The sequence below is a fragment of the Antechinus flavipes genome, chromosome 3 (assembly GCF_016432865.1).
Source record: "Antechinus flavipes isolate AdamAnt ecotype Samford, QLD, Australia chromosome 3, AdamAnt_v2, whole genome shotgun sequence".
Lineage (NCBI taxonomy): Eukaryota > Metazoa > Chordata > Mammalia > Dasyuromorphia > Dasyuridae > Antechinus > Antechinus flavipes.
In genome coordinates, this window is record NC_067400.1 from 335,201,745 (window position 1) to 335,213,801 (window position 12,057).

General features: G+C 37.2%; 1 protein-coding gene across 1 annotated transcript in view; it reads left to right on the forward strand.

Moving 5' to 3' along the window:
* The window catches only part of ARHGEF4 (Rho guanine nucleotide exchange factor 4), a 244,140-nt gene that overhangs the window by 152,403 nt on the left and 79,680 nt on the right, over window positions 1-12,057 (forward strand). Inside the window, exon 4 of the mRNA XM_051985660.1 lies at window positions 5,426-5,565. Within this exon, the coding sequence (XP_051841620.1) occupies window positions 5,426-5,565 (140 nt within the window). The remainder of the gene's footprint in view (window positions 1-5,425; window positions 5,566-12,057) is intronic.

Genomic DNA, 12,057 nt, shown 5'->3' on the forward strand with positions numbered 1-12,057 from the left:
GGGTGGGAGGGACTGAGGGGGTCTGTACCCTGGGAATGTACCAGTTTCTATTGAATTCTGGGAGTTCTCTCATGGAACGACCAGACTACATAAAGCTTCCATTTAAACTTGATACCTATTCCAATCAGTGGGGGTTTCAAATAAACCTGTCAAACTGACAGGAACGTCCATGCTTCCACCCGCCTGATTAGAAACTATTGAATTGTGAGCCCCAGGGAAGTGTGGGGGATGGTAGGTGGGTTGACAGATCAGCAGCTACATGCTTGCCTGCTTTGCAGGAATATAATTTATCACGGCAGCAGCCTCTTCAAGCAGTAGAACTTCAGTGCAGCTAGACACAGTGTGATCCTGGAGAAACACTGTGGCCTGAGCATTTAGTCCTCGCTCTGCCATTAGCAAGCTTGGACAAGGTAGTCAGCCTCCATGGGTCTCCTTTCCCTCACTTATAAACCAAATAATAATAATAGTAATAGCAACAATAGCTAGCATTTAATATTGTGCCTTCTCTGTTCCAGGAGTGGTCCTAAGTGCTTTTTAAATAACATCTCATTTGATCCTCACAACAACCCTGAGAGTTAAGTGAATTGACTTGTCTGGGATCACATAGCTAGTGTTTGAGGCCATATTTGAACTCAGGGCTTCCTGACTCCAGACTCAGGACCCTGTCCACTGAGCCATCTCGCTGCCCAAAATGATTCCTATTCCACTATGAGGTCATTGTAAGAATAAAATGAAATTGTTGATTAAAAAGCATTTTTGAAATGTAAACCTACTTTATCTCTCCAGTATTTCTAGGTGAATGGAGCATGAAATCATAGCTGGAAGAGATCTCAGGGCCCCCTTTGCCAACCCCTTCATTTTATACATAAGAAAATGGAGACCCTGCAAGTGATTTCCCTAAGGTTATAAAGGCAACAAGCATCTGAAGTGGGATCTGGGCCCTCTGACCCCACAGCCAATGTGCTCTCCTTGGTGCCATATATAATATTCCACTGCCTTTGCCAACGTGTATCTGCCTTGTGCCAGATATAAACCTTCTGAGCCTAAAACATTTTCATAGGCCTGATGTCCTTGTCTCCTAGAAACTGTCCTTCCCTGTGGCTTGTCCATTTCTGGCTGCCATATCTTTGGAATTCTCCTCATGTTAGGTGCTGGTCTCAGTGAACTACCTACCGTCAGATCCAATTCTGCAAGTGGCTCTTAATCTCAGAGTTTGCAGGCAGCTGCTATAGGCTGGGCTGATTGCTTTGTGGTGCCCTGACATCTCCAGACATAGGACTTTAGAAATATGGCAGTCAGATATCTTTAGGCTGGCAACCATATTTACGCAAAATTACGAGAAGACAATATGATAAAAACTACATGCAAAATGCTACTTTGGGAAGTGCCTCCTTAGCATATCATCTCTCTGGTTCTTTAGAATTTAGCCCAGACTAAGATTCTTTTTGGTTAAAAGGAATTCTGAAATGAAGAGGAAATTGGGTTCTAAATAGCCTTGCCATATGTTGTAGTGGAAAGAAGACTGGATTTAGATTCAAAAGACTTATGTTCAAATTCTGATAATTCTGACACTGACCATTTATGCAGCTATGGAGTTTTACTGGCAAGATTTCCTTCTTAAGGACCATGCCTTAAACTAAAACCAATCTGATTCTCATTGGTCACCATTGGTCTGTCGTTGTTTGGGTCCTGATTGATTCAGATTGAAAATAAATAGCAATCATTTCTGCTTTGACCAGAAACCTTGAGGGTTTTTCCCTTTCAGATTCATTTATTTATTTATTTAGATTTTTTGGACAAGGTAAAAGAAGAGATTCTTTGCTTCATTTGCTATCCAGCCTTAATCATTGAATTGGTGCAGCTTCCGTCAAACTGAGACCAGTTGAAGACCTTAGCTTAAAAAAGCCAAGGTCTCCCCCTGCATCCAGGGCCATCTCCAGTTGTCTTGATCCAAATTTGGCCACTGGACCCAGATGGTTCTAGAAGGAAAATTAAGGCAGGAGATCCTGCACAGTCCTTCCTCACTTAAATCCAAATCATTTGCATGTCATAGCATTATCTCCCTCATTTCATGGTCCTCTTTAAGAATAAAAGACAAATAATAACATGTAGTCATTGGTAAGTCTTTTATCTTTCTGGCTCAGTTTCCCCATCTGAAAATGGGATTGATAATCAGCACCTGTTTCATAGGGTTTTTTAAAGAAAGTATTAAATAAAACTCAAGGCATCATATAAATGTGATTTTTGTCAGAATTCTTAAGACTGTCTCCTTTCCAATTTACTCTGAGCAGTCAGTGATCTCTGAATTCATGAGCTCTCTGGAATTAGATGAGTCATAGACCTTCCCAACATCCTAAAACAAAAAGGATATATATTTTACACCTATCAGAGAATATATATGTGTAAATGGAAAGTCTGAGCTGTAGAATATTTTTAAAGGAAAATGGAACTTAGTTCATTTCAAGCAATCCAAACTAAACTGTCAACAAAAATTTTCCAAGCTGGGATCTAGTGATAACAAATTTCAACTCACCCCTTGCTACAATTACTTCTATATAATTACATAATTTACTTTAATTAATTTAAAACTTTCCAGATTTTAAATGAATGTTGTCTCAGTGAAGTAGGATTTTTACAGCAAATAAAATGGTGGTCTTAAGAATTAATGGTACCAAACTCCTCTCTCCCTCTGGTTCATATTGTCTGTGTGCTATTATTGATGTAGAACTGGAGCTCAGAAGAGAGTTTAAGGATGATATATAGATCCTGGAGTCACCTGCAGAGAGATGATAACTTAAAAATGTTAGTTGTTGGTGTCATCAAAAGAATATATAAAAGGGAAAAGAGAAAAGGTCCAAGAGTCACAGGTAGAAGATAGGAGACAGAAGAGATTGAGGAGAAAAAAACACTCATAGATTATTAGTTGAATTCACTGAATTACTATAAACCAGCCCAGCCCTCCCCATTTTGAAGATGAGGTCTAGAAGAAGATTGTCCAAAATCACACTAGTAACAATATACCATAAAGCTATTACTGCATCATTTAACCTCTCTAATATTTTTTCATCTGGTAATAGGGGTGGAGAAGGAAACTAGATTATTTTGTATTAAATCCAAATAAAAACTGCATCTCCATGAGCCACATATTGACTTAGAAAACCACAAATTAGCATTATCTATGTTATATTATCTTGCTGAAGTTGACACCTAGGGACTAAATTATTTTCAAGGTCTAAATCTATGATTGTAATATGCCATTCACATATTTCTCAAACACATAAAGAATACTTACCACTTCATGAAGTCCAGAATGTTAGAATTGGGAGTAACCTTAGAGATCATTCAATTGAACCCTTTAATTTTTAGTTAGCCCTTCCATATCATGACTTTCCCTATTGCAGTTTTGATATGTCAGGGTCAGCATAAGAATTTAAATGGGAAGAGTAGCTAGATGGTACAGTGGATAGAGCACCGGCCCCGAAGTCAGGAGAACCTGAATTCAAATTTGACCTCAAACACTTAAAACTTCCTACCTGTGTGATTCTGGGCAAGTCACTTAACCTCAATTGCCTCAGCAAAAAATAAAAAAGGAAAAAATAATTTGAATGGGAATTAGGGGGGAGTTTTGTGGAAGCTGCAAATGACACAGAATCTATAACCAAATACTTAACCCAAATTTTACAGTAAGGTATTTTAAACACCCCATAAAAGAAAAGGAAAAAAAATTTCTCTGATACGAAGGGAGGGCCAAAAAATGTTATATTAAATTCCCAGCCTGTGAGGTAGCTGTGCCCTTAACACCTACAATGTGAAATGAATAGTATAGACAATTACTTAAAGTCTCTCAACCATAATTTCCTCATCTGTAAAATGGGAGTAATAATAATAGCACTTACTTCACAGGATTTCTGTGAGTATCACATGAGACAACATGTTAAGTGCATCACAAATCTTAAAGTATTCAATAAATCTTGCCTCATATTAACATAAACATGGCAAATGATGATCAGATTCATGGAATCCTACAGCAGAAAAGGACCTATGAGGTCCCTGGCCAATAATATACAGTGGTGTTTCTTCTAACTCTGACATTCTGGCCTCCATCCCTCTTCCCAGGATTGATTAGATTTGGAGGTGTCTGTTATGGTGTTTGTGGGGAAGAGAATGGTCTTGCCATTCTTCTGCTCAAAACATGGCAGTGGTAATTCATTTCCCAGAGCACAAAAGCCCTTAACTCTACAGTTAAGATCCTCCATAATTTGGCCCCAACCTACATATCCAGTTGTGCCTCCTGTTATTCCCTGACATGAATTCCACACTTTAACTTCCAAGCCCATTTTATTCCATCCCCTAAATACACTGTGTGCATTCTTTTTTCTGTGAACACAGAGCTTCCTTGAAATTTTCTCTTACTTTTTTTTCCAAATTCTTCCTATCCTACTTTGTCTCACCTACTTCATGAAGCTTCCCTGATTCCAGCTCCCAGTGTTCTCCTGTTCCTCTCATGTTTAGAGTTTTTATTCGTGGAATTGATGCAAGGTCATATGCCATCTTGTAGTTGTAGCGAATTACCTCTGCATCTGTTGTCCTATGGCCTAATGGAAATAACCTGGGAGCAGAGGTCATATTTTAGATTTTCTTTCTCAGCACTTAACACAGGAAACATAGGAGAAAACCTCAATAAAGACTTGCTGAAAATAACTGTTTAGACATGTATACTTATATTGTATTTAATTTATATTTTAACGTATTTAACATATATTAGTCTACCTGCCATCTGGGGGAGGGGATGGGGGGAAGGAGGGGAAAAATTGGAACAAAAGATTTGGCAATTGTCAGTGCTGTAAAATTACCCATGCATATAACTTGTAAATAAAAAGCTATATTAAAAAAAAAAAAAGACTTGCTGAGTGAATGGATGGATGAAACAAAGTCCTAATACAAACAAATGTTTCCTAAGGAAATCAAAGCAAGCCTAAGGATAATCAGTTAGTGTTGCTAATGAAGCCCAACAATCAGAAATATGTAGTTTTGCCCTTAGTTTTTCCCCTTGGTTTGCTTATAGGAATGTATGTTGTGGAGAGAACTTAATAAGTGTTTCTGCTTCAGGCAGACAGATGTTTATATTCTTGTGACTTCATGAGATGCGCTTTGAAAATGAAGTAAGAGAGAGAAAGGGATGAAATAGGAAATGGTAAAGTGGCCACTAGCCAATGTACACTTTATGAACCAGATAGAAATTTTGTAGCCTGTCTGTTTGGGAAAATATTTCCAAGGTACCTTCTGTTGATTTTTAACTTGAAAAGGTATCCTGGAATGAGCATTTATAATGAAAATATTCATTTTCTTTCCCACTTTCTTCTCTCTTCTGCTCTCCTTAAATCCATGTCCCTCTTTGGTAAAATATCATTCTCTCTTGTTTCAGTGATTCCTGATGGAGCCCTGGATAAGTCAGCCCTTGGAGATGAGCTGGGGAGTGAGGAGGATCTGTATGAGGACTTCCGAAGCTCCACTCACCATTATGGCCACCCAGGAGGAGGAGGAGAGCAACTGGCCATCAATGAGGTAGGGAAATACTGCTCCCTAGGGAAAAAGGGAAAAAGTAGTTTTTCTCAATGATGATTCAGTCATCAATCAACAAGCGTCTATTGTTCTCCTACACCAAGCCCTATTAAGATTATGACGATAAACCACAAGCAGCCAGTTTGTAATGCTTTGTTTTTTGCCTCATGAATCCAGTATTATCAAATAAAATATTTATCCTTTACCTTTCACCACCTTTACACACTTTCTGGTATCCAAATAGAGAACAATGCACGAACAGTCAATTCCATGAATCCTTTAAGACTCAGCGTATGGAAAAATGGGATTCCTCTATTAACTAGTTAGTTCCTTGTGAACCAAGTCTATACCTCATTTCATCCTATTCCCATAGTGTCTCACATAATACTTTATGCTTATTTTGCTCAAAGGCATAATCAGTTATCTGGAAAATTTTCTTGCACAGAAGAACTCACCCTTTGAGAATGTTAAGTCAATGAAGAACTATTGCATTATTATTGTTGTTTTTACTGTGTGTGGAGTCATTGCAAAAGTCTCCCAAGTCATCTGTGATTTCATTACAGAAGAGAATTCCTGACAAAGGAGCCCTTGCTACTAATGCAAATTGGCAACTGTTCCACAACTTATAGTCTTTCAATGTTGCTTAGGGCAGTAACTGACCCACAGTCACACATCTAATATGGTAAAGTAATAGAATAGACATTTAGTAAGTGTATTCCAGGCACTGTGATAAGCACTTGGGATACAAATAAGAAAAACAAAGATGGTCCTGCCCTTAAGGAGCTTACAGTCTGAGGGAAAACAACACACAAAAGAAATCTGAAAAAGGGTGGGGGTGAAAGTCACCTGGCATGAGGATATAGAATCTAAACCAAACAATTGATAGTGGGAAATGAAGTTTTGACTGGGCTTTTGAGCCCTTTTCAAAAGGAGAATTTGGGAAAAGTTTCTTATTCCACCCTCCAGCCCTCCAATCAGAGGAGCAGAGGCAACTAAGAATACTGATGTTGTGTTAGTGCACAAGCTGAAAAGGGGTTTACTGGTGATAAATTGGATCCGGAAAGGGGGGAGACATAATGATGGTAGAGTCAAAATCAAGGAGTGTAAATGATGGAAAATAATTATCCAACATGTATCAAAGTCAGAACTTTATCCCACCTCTTCCTGGATTTTATCTATTACCACTGGCTGCCTCCTATCTTGTACACAGTGCTAAAAAATATTATAGTGCAACAGCCCTGAAGTCAGGAGTACCTGAGTTCAAATCTGGCCTCAAACACTTAATACTTCCTAGCTGTGTGACCCTGGGCAAGTCACTTAATCCTAATGGTCTCAATAAAAAAAATTTATATATATATATATCTTCCCTCAAAGAACTTAAATTCTATTTTGGGAGTCAGATGTCACATATACACATATATGAAGGAATTGTTAATCAGCAAGAGAATATAATAAGGTGCTAAATTATGCAGTTCATATGAAAGAGTATCATAAGAGTTTGAAGTTAATCTTTAATGTATTAACTATTATAATGATAGAAATTCTAATTTCAGTGAATCATATTAAAATATGTTAAAAGTAAGAGATTATTCTTTAAAATGGTAACTATTATAAATATATTATATAACAATAGAAAGTACTTTTCCTGTGATATAGATTTCTGTTTCCTTGTTTAGCCACCAGAACCTCATAGGATCTGTTTAGACAGAGAAATAGTGAGACAGAGAATAGAGGCAATTCATTTTCATAGTGAGATAGAGTTTAGGACACTGCATGTGGGTTGGCATGCTATCTCCCCTTAAGCTGATATTTGCCCAGCATCCTCACCTAAATGGAAGGACTAAGCAGGAAATATCATCTCTAGGAAGCTATTTCCTGTGCCCTGTTCTCATTTCTGTACTTATGCTTGTGTCCATGGAGAGTAAACACTAAAAGAATGTTAAGACATTGAATTTTTTGTTGCTGACCTCATTGCAATAGTCACAAAAGAGAATAATGACTGCAATTTTCTGGTAACAAAGACAGTTTTTTTTTTTCTTGTGGATAGGTAAAGTTCTTAACTTTCTGGTTCTTTTCAACTAAAATCTTCCTTTAATTATGCTGCACATAGAGGATTTTTCCACTGAGAAAGGGTTGATTTCCTGAGGGGTTAAGCCTTCAGCATTTACTGAGATTGATGACCTGCTGGACAGCTCAAGAAACAGTAACTGGTATACTAGCCATCAAACAGTGATACAGAGCAGTTGACACTGAGAGGTTGGAGGGAATGGGCAGGTATGACCCTTTGGAGAGACTCTATATCACAGTAAAAAAAATAATGTACTAGAGCCTCATTGACCCAGCATCCTGAGAGAATAAGAAAATTTTCCAGATAAAACTGATTATGCCTTTAAGCATCAATTACTTGAAACTTAAAAATTTGGAAAGAAATCTTTCTAAATGTTCTTTCTCTTGCTTTTAAAAAATGGATCATAACTAACAGAATTTTGTCTTTTATTGATGATTCAAAATCTTTACTATGGATGTCATTTACCATAGTGTACTGTGAACACATCAAAATCCATCAGGGCTTTTGACTGTAGCAATTTGATTGTAGAAATCTATTCAACAGAATTGTATTAAATATATAGTAGGCGCAAGGTGTTGTGACCAGGCTTTGGATGTTCAGAAGTAAAGTCAATATAATTCCTACCTTCAAGGAGTTTACCATCTATTTTATTTATATATATATATATATTCATATAAGTCAATGTGATGAAGTACAAAGTAATTTCAAAAGGAAGAAGAAAGAGAGGGATCAGGAAAGACCTTGTATAGGAGGCATCTTTTAAGCTGAGCTTTGGAAACTGAAGATTCCATGATGTGGAATTGAAGAAGAAATGCATTTGCAACATAAGGAGCTGCCTCTACATGAGTGTGGAGGCAGGAGATGGAGGAGATGGAGTGTCATTTTCTGGGAATAGCTAACAGATCAGGTTGAACTTCAGAATTCCTTGCCCTAACAAAGTTCCACAGCTTTTAATGCTTTTCAACTTCTACGAAGTATTGCAAAACTCTTAGTGCAATCTTTGGACTTATATATATCTTTTTCTTTCTCTTCCCTCATACTTTTTGTTTTTGTCTATGTATCTGCCTCAAGCAATGCTCCATCTTCACCAACTCTCTTTCTCTACAACCCATAAGTTTTGCTATGTTATCTTATGATTATCATTCTCTTCGATGAAACTATTAATTGTTTCTGTGATTTGTTGTCTGATCCACTCATGCTTTATGATTATATTATTTAGTTTCTAATTAATTTTTAGTCTATCTTTCCATGGTCCTTTATTACATGTAATTTTTATTGCATTATAATCTGAAAAGGATGCATTTAATATTTCTGCCTTTCTGCATTTGATTGTGAGGTTTTCATGTCTTAACACATGGTCAGTTTTTGTGTAGATGCAATGTACTGCTGAGGAAAAGATATATTCTTTTCTGTTTATTTTGCAGTTAGATTTATGTCATTTTGAGAGGGGGAGGTTGAGACCCCCACTAGTATAGTTTTACTGTCTATTTCTTCCTATAAGTCAGTCAACTTGTCCTCTAAAAATATGGATGCTATACCACTTGGAGCATATGTTTAGTATTGATATTACTTCATAGACTATATTACCTTTTAGGAAGATGTAGTTTCCTTCCTTATTTTTTTTAGGTCTATTTTTGCTTTTGCTTTGTCTGAGATCAGTCTTCCTATTTTCCAAGTCAGTTGTTTTTCCAATGAGGTGTTTTACATTTTTTTCTATTTTTTCATTTGATTTTTTATTTGACTGTTGCTTGATGACTCATAGAGTCATTAGTTTCCATTTATCCAATTCTAATTTTTAAAGAATTATTTTCTCCAGTTAGTTTTTGTACCTCCCTTTCTGTTTGATCAATTTTACTTTTCAAGTTTTTTCTTTAGGGAACCTTTTTTCCCTAGTTGCTCCTTGTATGTATTTATGCACACACACACACACACACACACACACACAAACACACACACACACACACACCAGCTAAGTGAACATGCCCAGGATCCAGGATCACACAGCTAGGAAGTGTTAAGTGTTTGTTGCCAGGCTTGAACTCAGGTCCTCCTGATTCCAGGGTTGGTACTCTATCCATCATGCCATCTAGTGCCCCCCAATTGTATTTTTTAAGGAGTTGTTTTCCTTCAGTAAATTTCTGCCCTTCCTTTTTCAAGCTGTTGGCTTTCTCTTGCATATCTCTCTTTTTTTTCCAGTTTTTCTTCTATCTTTCTTATTTGACTTCTAAAATCCTTTATGAATTCTTCCAAGAAGGTTTTTGGGGCTTGAGATCAATTCACATCCCTTTGAACTGTTTTTGTTGTTGTTGTTTTTTGAGTTTATGATTTGAGCTTCTCTGTCACCATAGTAACTTTCTCCGGGTGTGTGTGTGTGTGTGTGTGTGTGTGTGTGTGTGTGTGTGCCTATTTCATGGTTTTAATGTTAAGTTCTGCTCCCGGGGCACTGAGGAACTGTCCCAACCTTCTTGTGCTGAGAACCAGTGCCCTGGTCATTGGCTTTGGGACCTCAGGTGCTGGTGGCTTGCTCACTGTTCTGAGGTGCCTATTTGCACCTATTGTTGCCTTGTTTCCATAACTGGCAGTTTACCTTCAGTGCTGGGGCTAGAGACCTCATAACTGAGCAGTTGTGTTACTGGGCCACTGAGTCAGGACCCAAGGGGCCTTGATTGTTGATCTCTACAGTATCTAAAAACCTCCCATTAGCTACCTGGACCATGGATTACACTCCCCTTTTACCTATGTGAAGCAAACTTTCCTGAAGTCCTTCTAAGTTATCTTAAGTTAGAAAAAATTTTCATTTCATCTTTTTGTCATTCCAGGATCTGTTTAGAGGCCTGATTTAATGTTATTTTTGAGGGGAAACTGGGGAGAGCTCAGGCAACTTCCTAGCTTCTCTCCACCATTTTTCTCTAAATAGATAGATATAGGGAGAGAGAAAAGGGAAAGAGAGAGAAAGGTGGGTAGGAGAAAGGATATTGTGTATGTGTGTGTGTGTGAATATATACATATATAGGTTCACATATGAAGATTGTTATATATAGATAAATTTATATATAAATATATATGTGTGTGTTTGCTGTACTTATAGTTAGTTATATCTATACATCTGTATATAGGGAGAGACCTATAGGTTTATATGCATGTACATATACATTAAACATAAATATCTATGCAGGTATATGGAGAAATCAGTATTTAGATATAGATATATGCATGCACATATATACACACACATCCTTGCTTCTGATCTGGTAGTAGAAAACTAGATAACCAAGGTGTCTGAATTGTGGATACCACAAAAATAAATAGGTCTTGTGCAGATGTGTGGATTTTGTGACACTGATTTTTGGTTACCCTGAAGTCTTTCTGGATAATAATCAGTTAGTTAAATGATTTCCAGAAAAGGCAGAATAACAGAAAGAGATCTAGATTTGAAAACAAAGGATCTCCCTATTGGGATCCTTCAAATACTAGCTCTGCCACACTTACTATATTGCTTTTGTGATATAAGACAAATCATTTAACCTTTTGGGGCTTCAGTTTTCTCATCTGTAAAATGTGGGAATTAGAATAAATGATCTGTAAAGTAACTTCTAGACTTAATTCCTATCATCACTTAAGTAAGGTGTCAAGAATATATTTGTATCATGCTTTGTACTTTTGGATCCATTATCACATTAAAAGTCTCATGTTCCTGGATGGTGAAATGGGTGTGTGGGGAGGAAGGAGAAGTAGTTTGCATAGCTCCTACTACATGCCACTGTGCTAAATGCTTTTTACAAGGTAGATGCTGTTATTGTCCATATTTTACAGTTAAGGAATCAAGGCAGCCAGAGGTTAAGTGATTTGCTTAGGGTCATATAGCTAGTAAGTATCTGAGAATGGATTTGAACTCGGGTCCTCCTGACTCCAGGACTCCATCCACAGCACCACTAGCTACCCATTTTATAGATGAAGAAACTGAGACTAAGTAGCTCACCCAGAATCATCTGGCAAACTGACCTTAGAACTCCCCTGATTCCTAGTAACATTTTCTGTTCTAACACAGTGCCTCATAAAAATACTGAAACAAATCCCCTCTTTCTAAGACAACCTTGGTGGTACAAAGAAACTTTACCTTTATGCACACTCAAAAGAATTTTGAAACAAAAGACAGCTCACTCATTTAGACTTTGGCACCCAAAATTCCTTGAGTCCTTAATAGCAAAGGCCCCTTGAATAAAAGGTCCATGAAAATTAGTGAAGTCCCAACCATGTGCTTAGTAAAGAATTCTTTGATTGTAATTTTCACATCAAGCTGCAATAATAAAAATGTCAGGGTAGAGGGATTAGAACACCTTTTAAGTTCCCTTTCAGATCTAAATTTAGGAACCTATAATCTCATAGGTTCACTGAAGATACCAACATTTGAAAAACCATACCAAGGG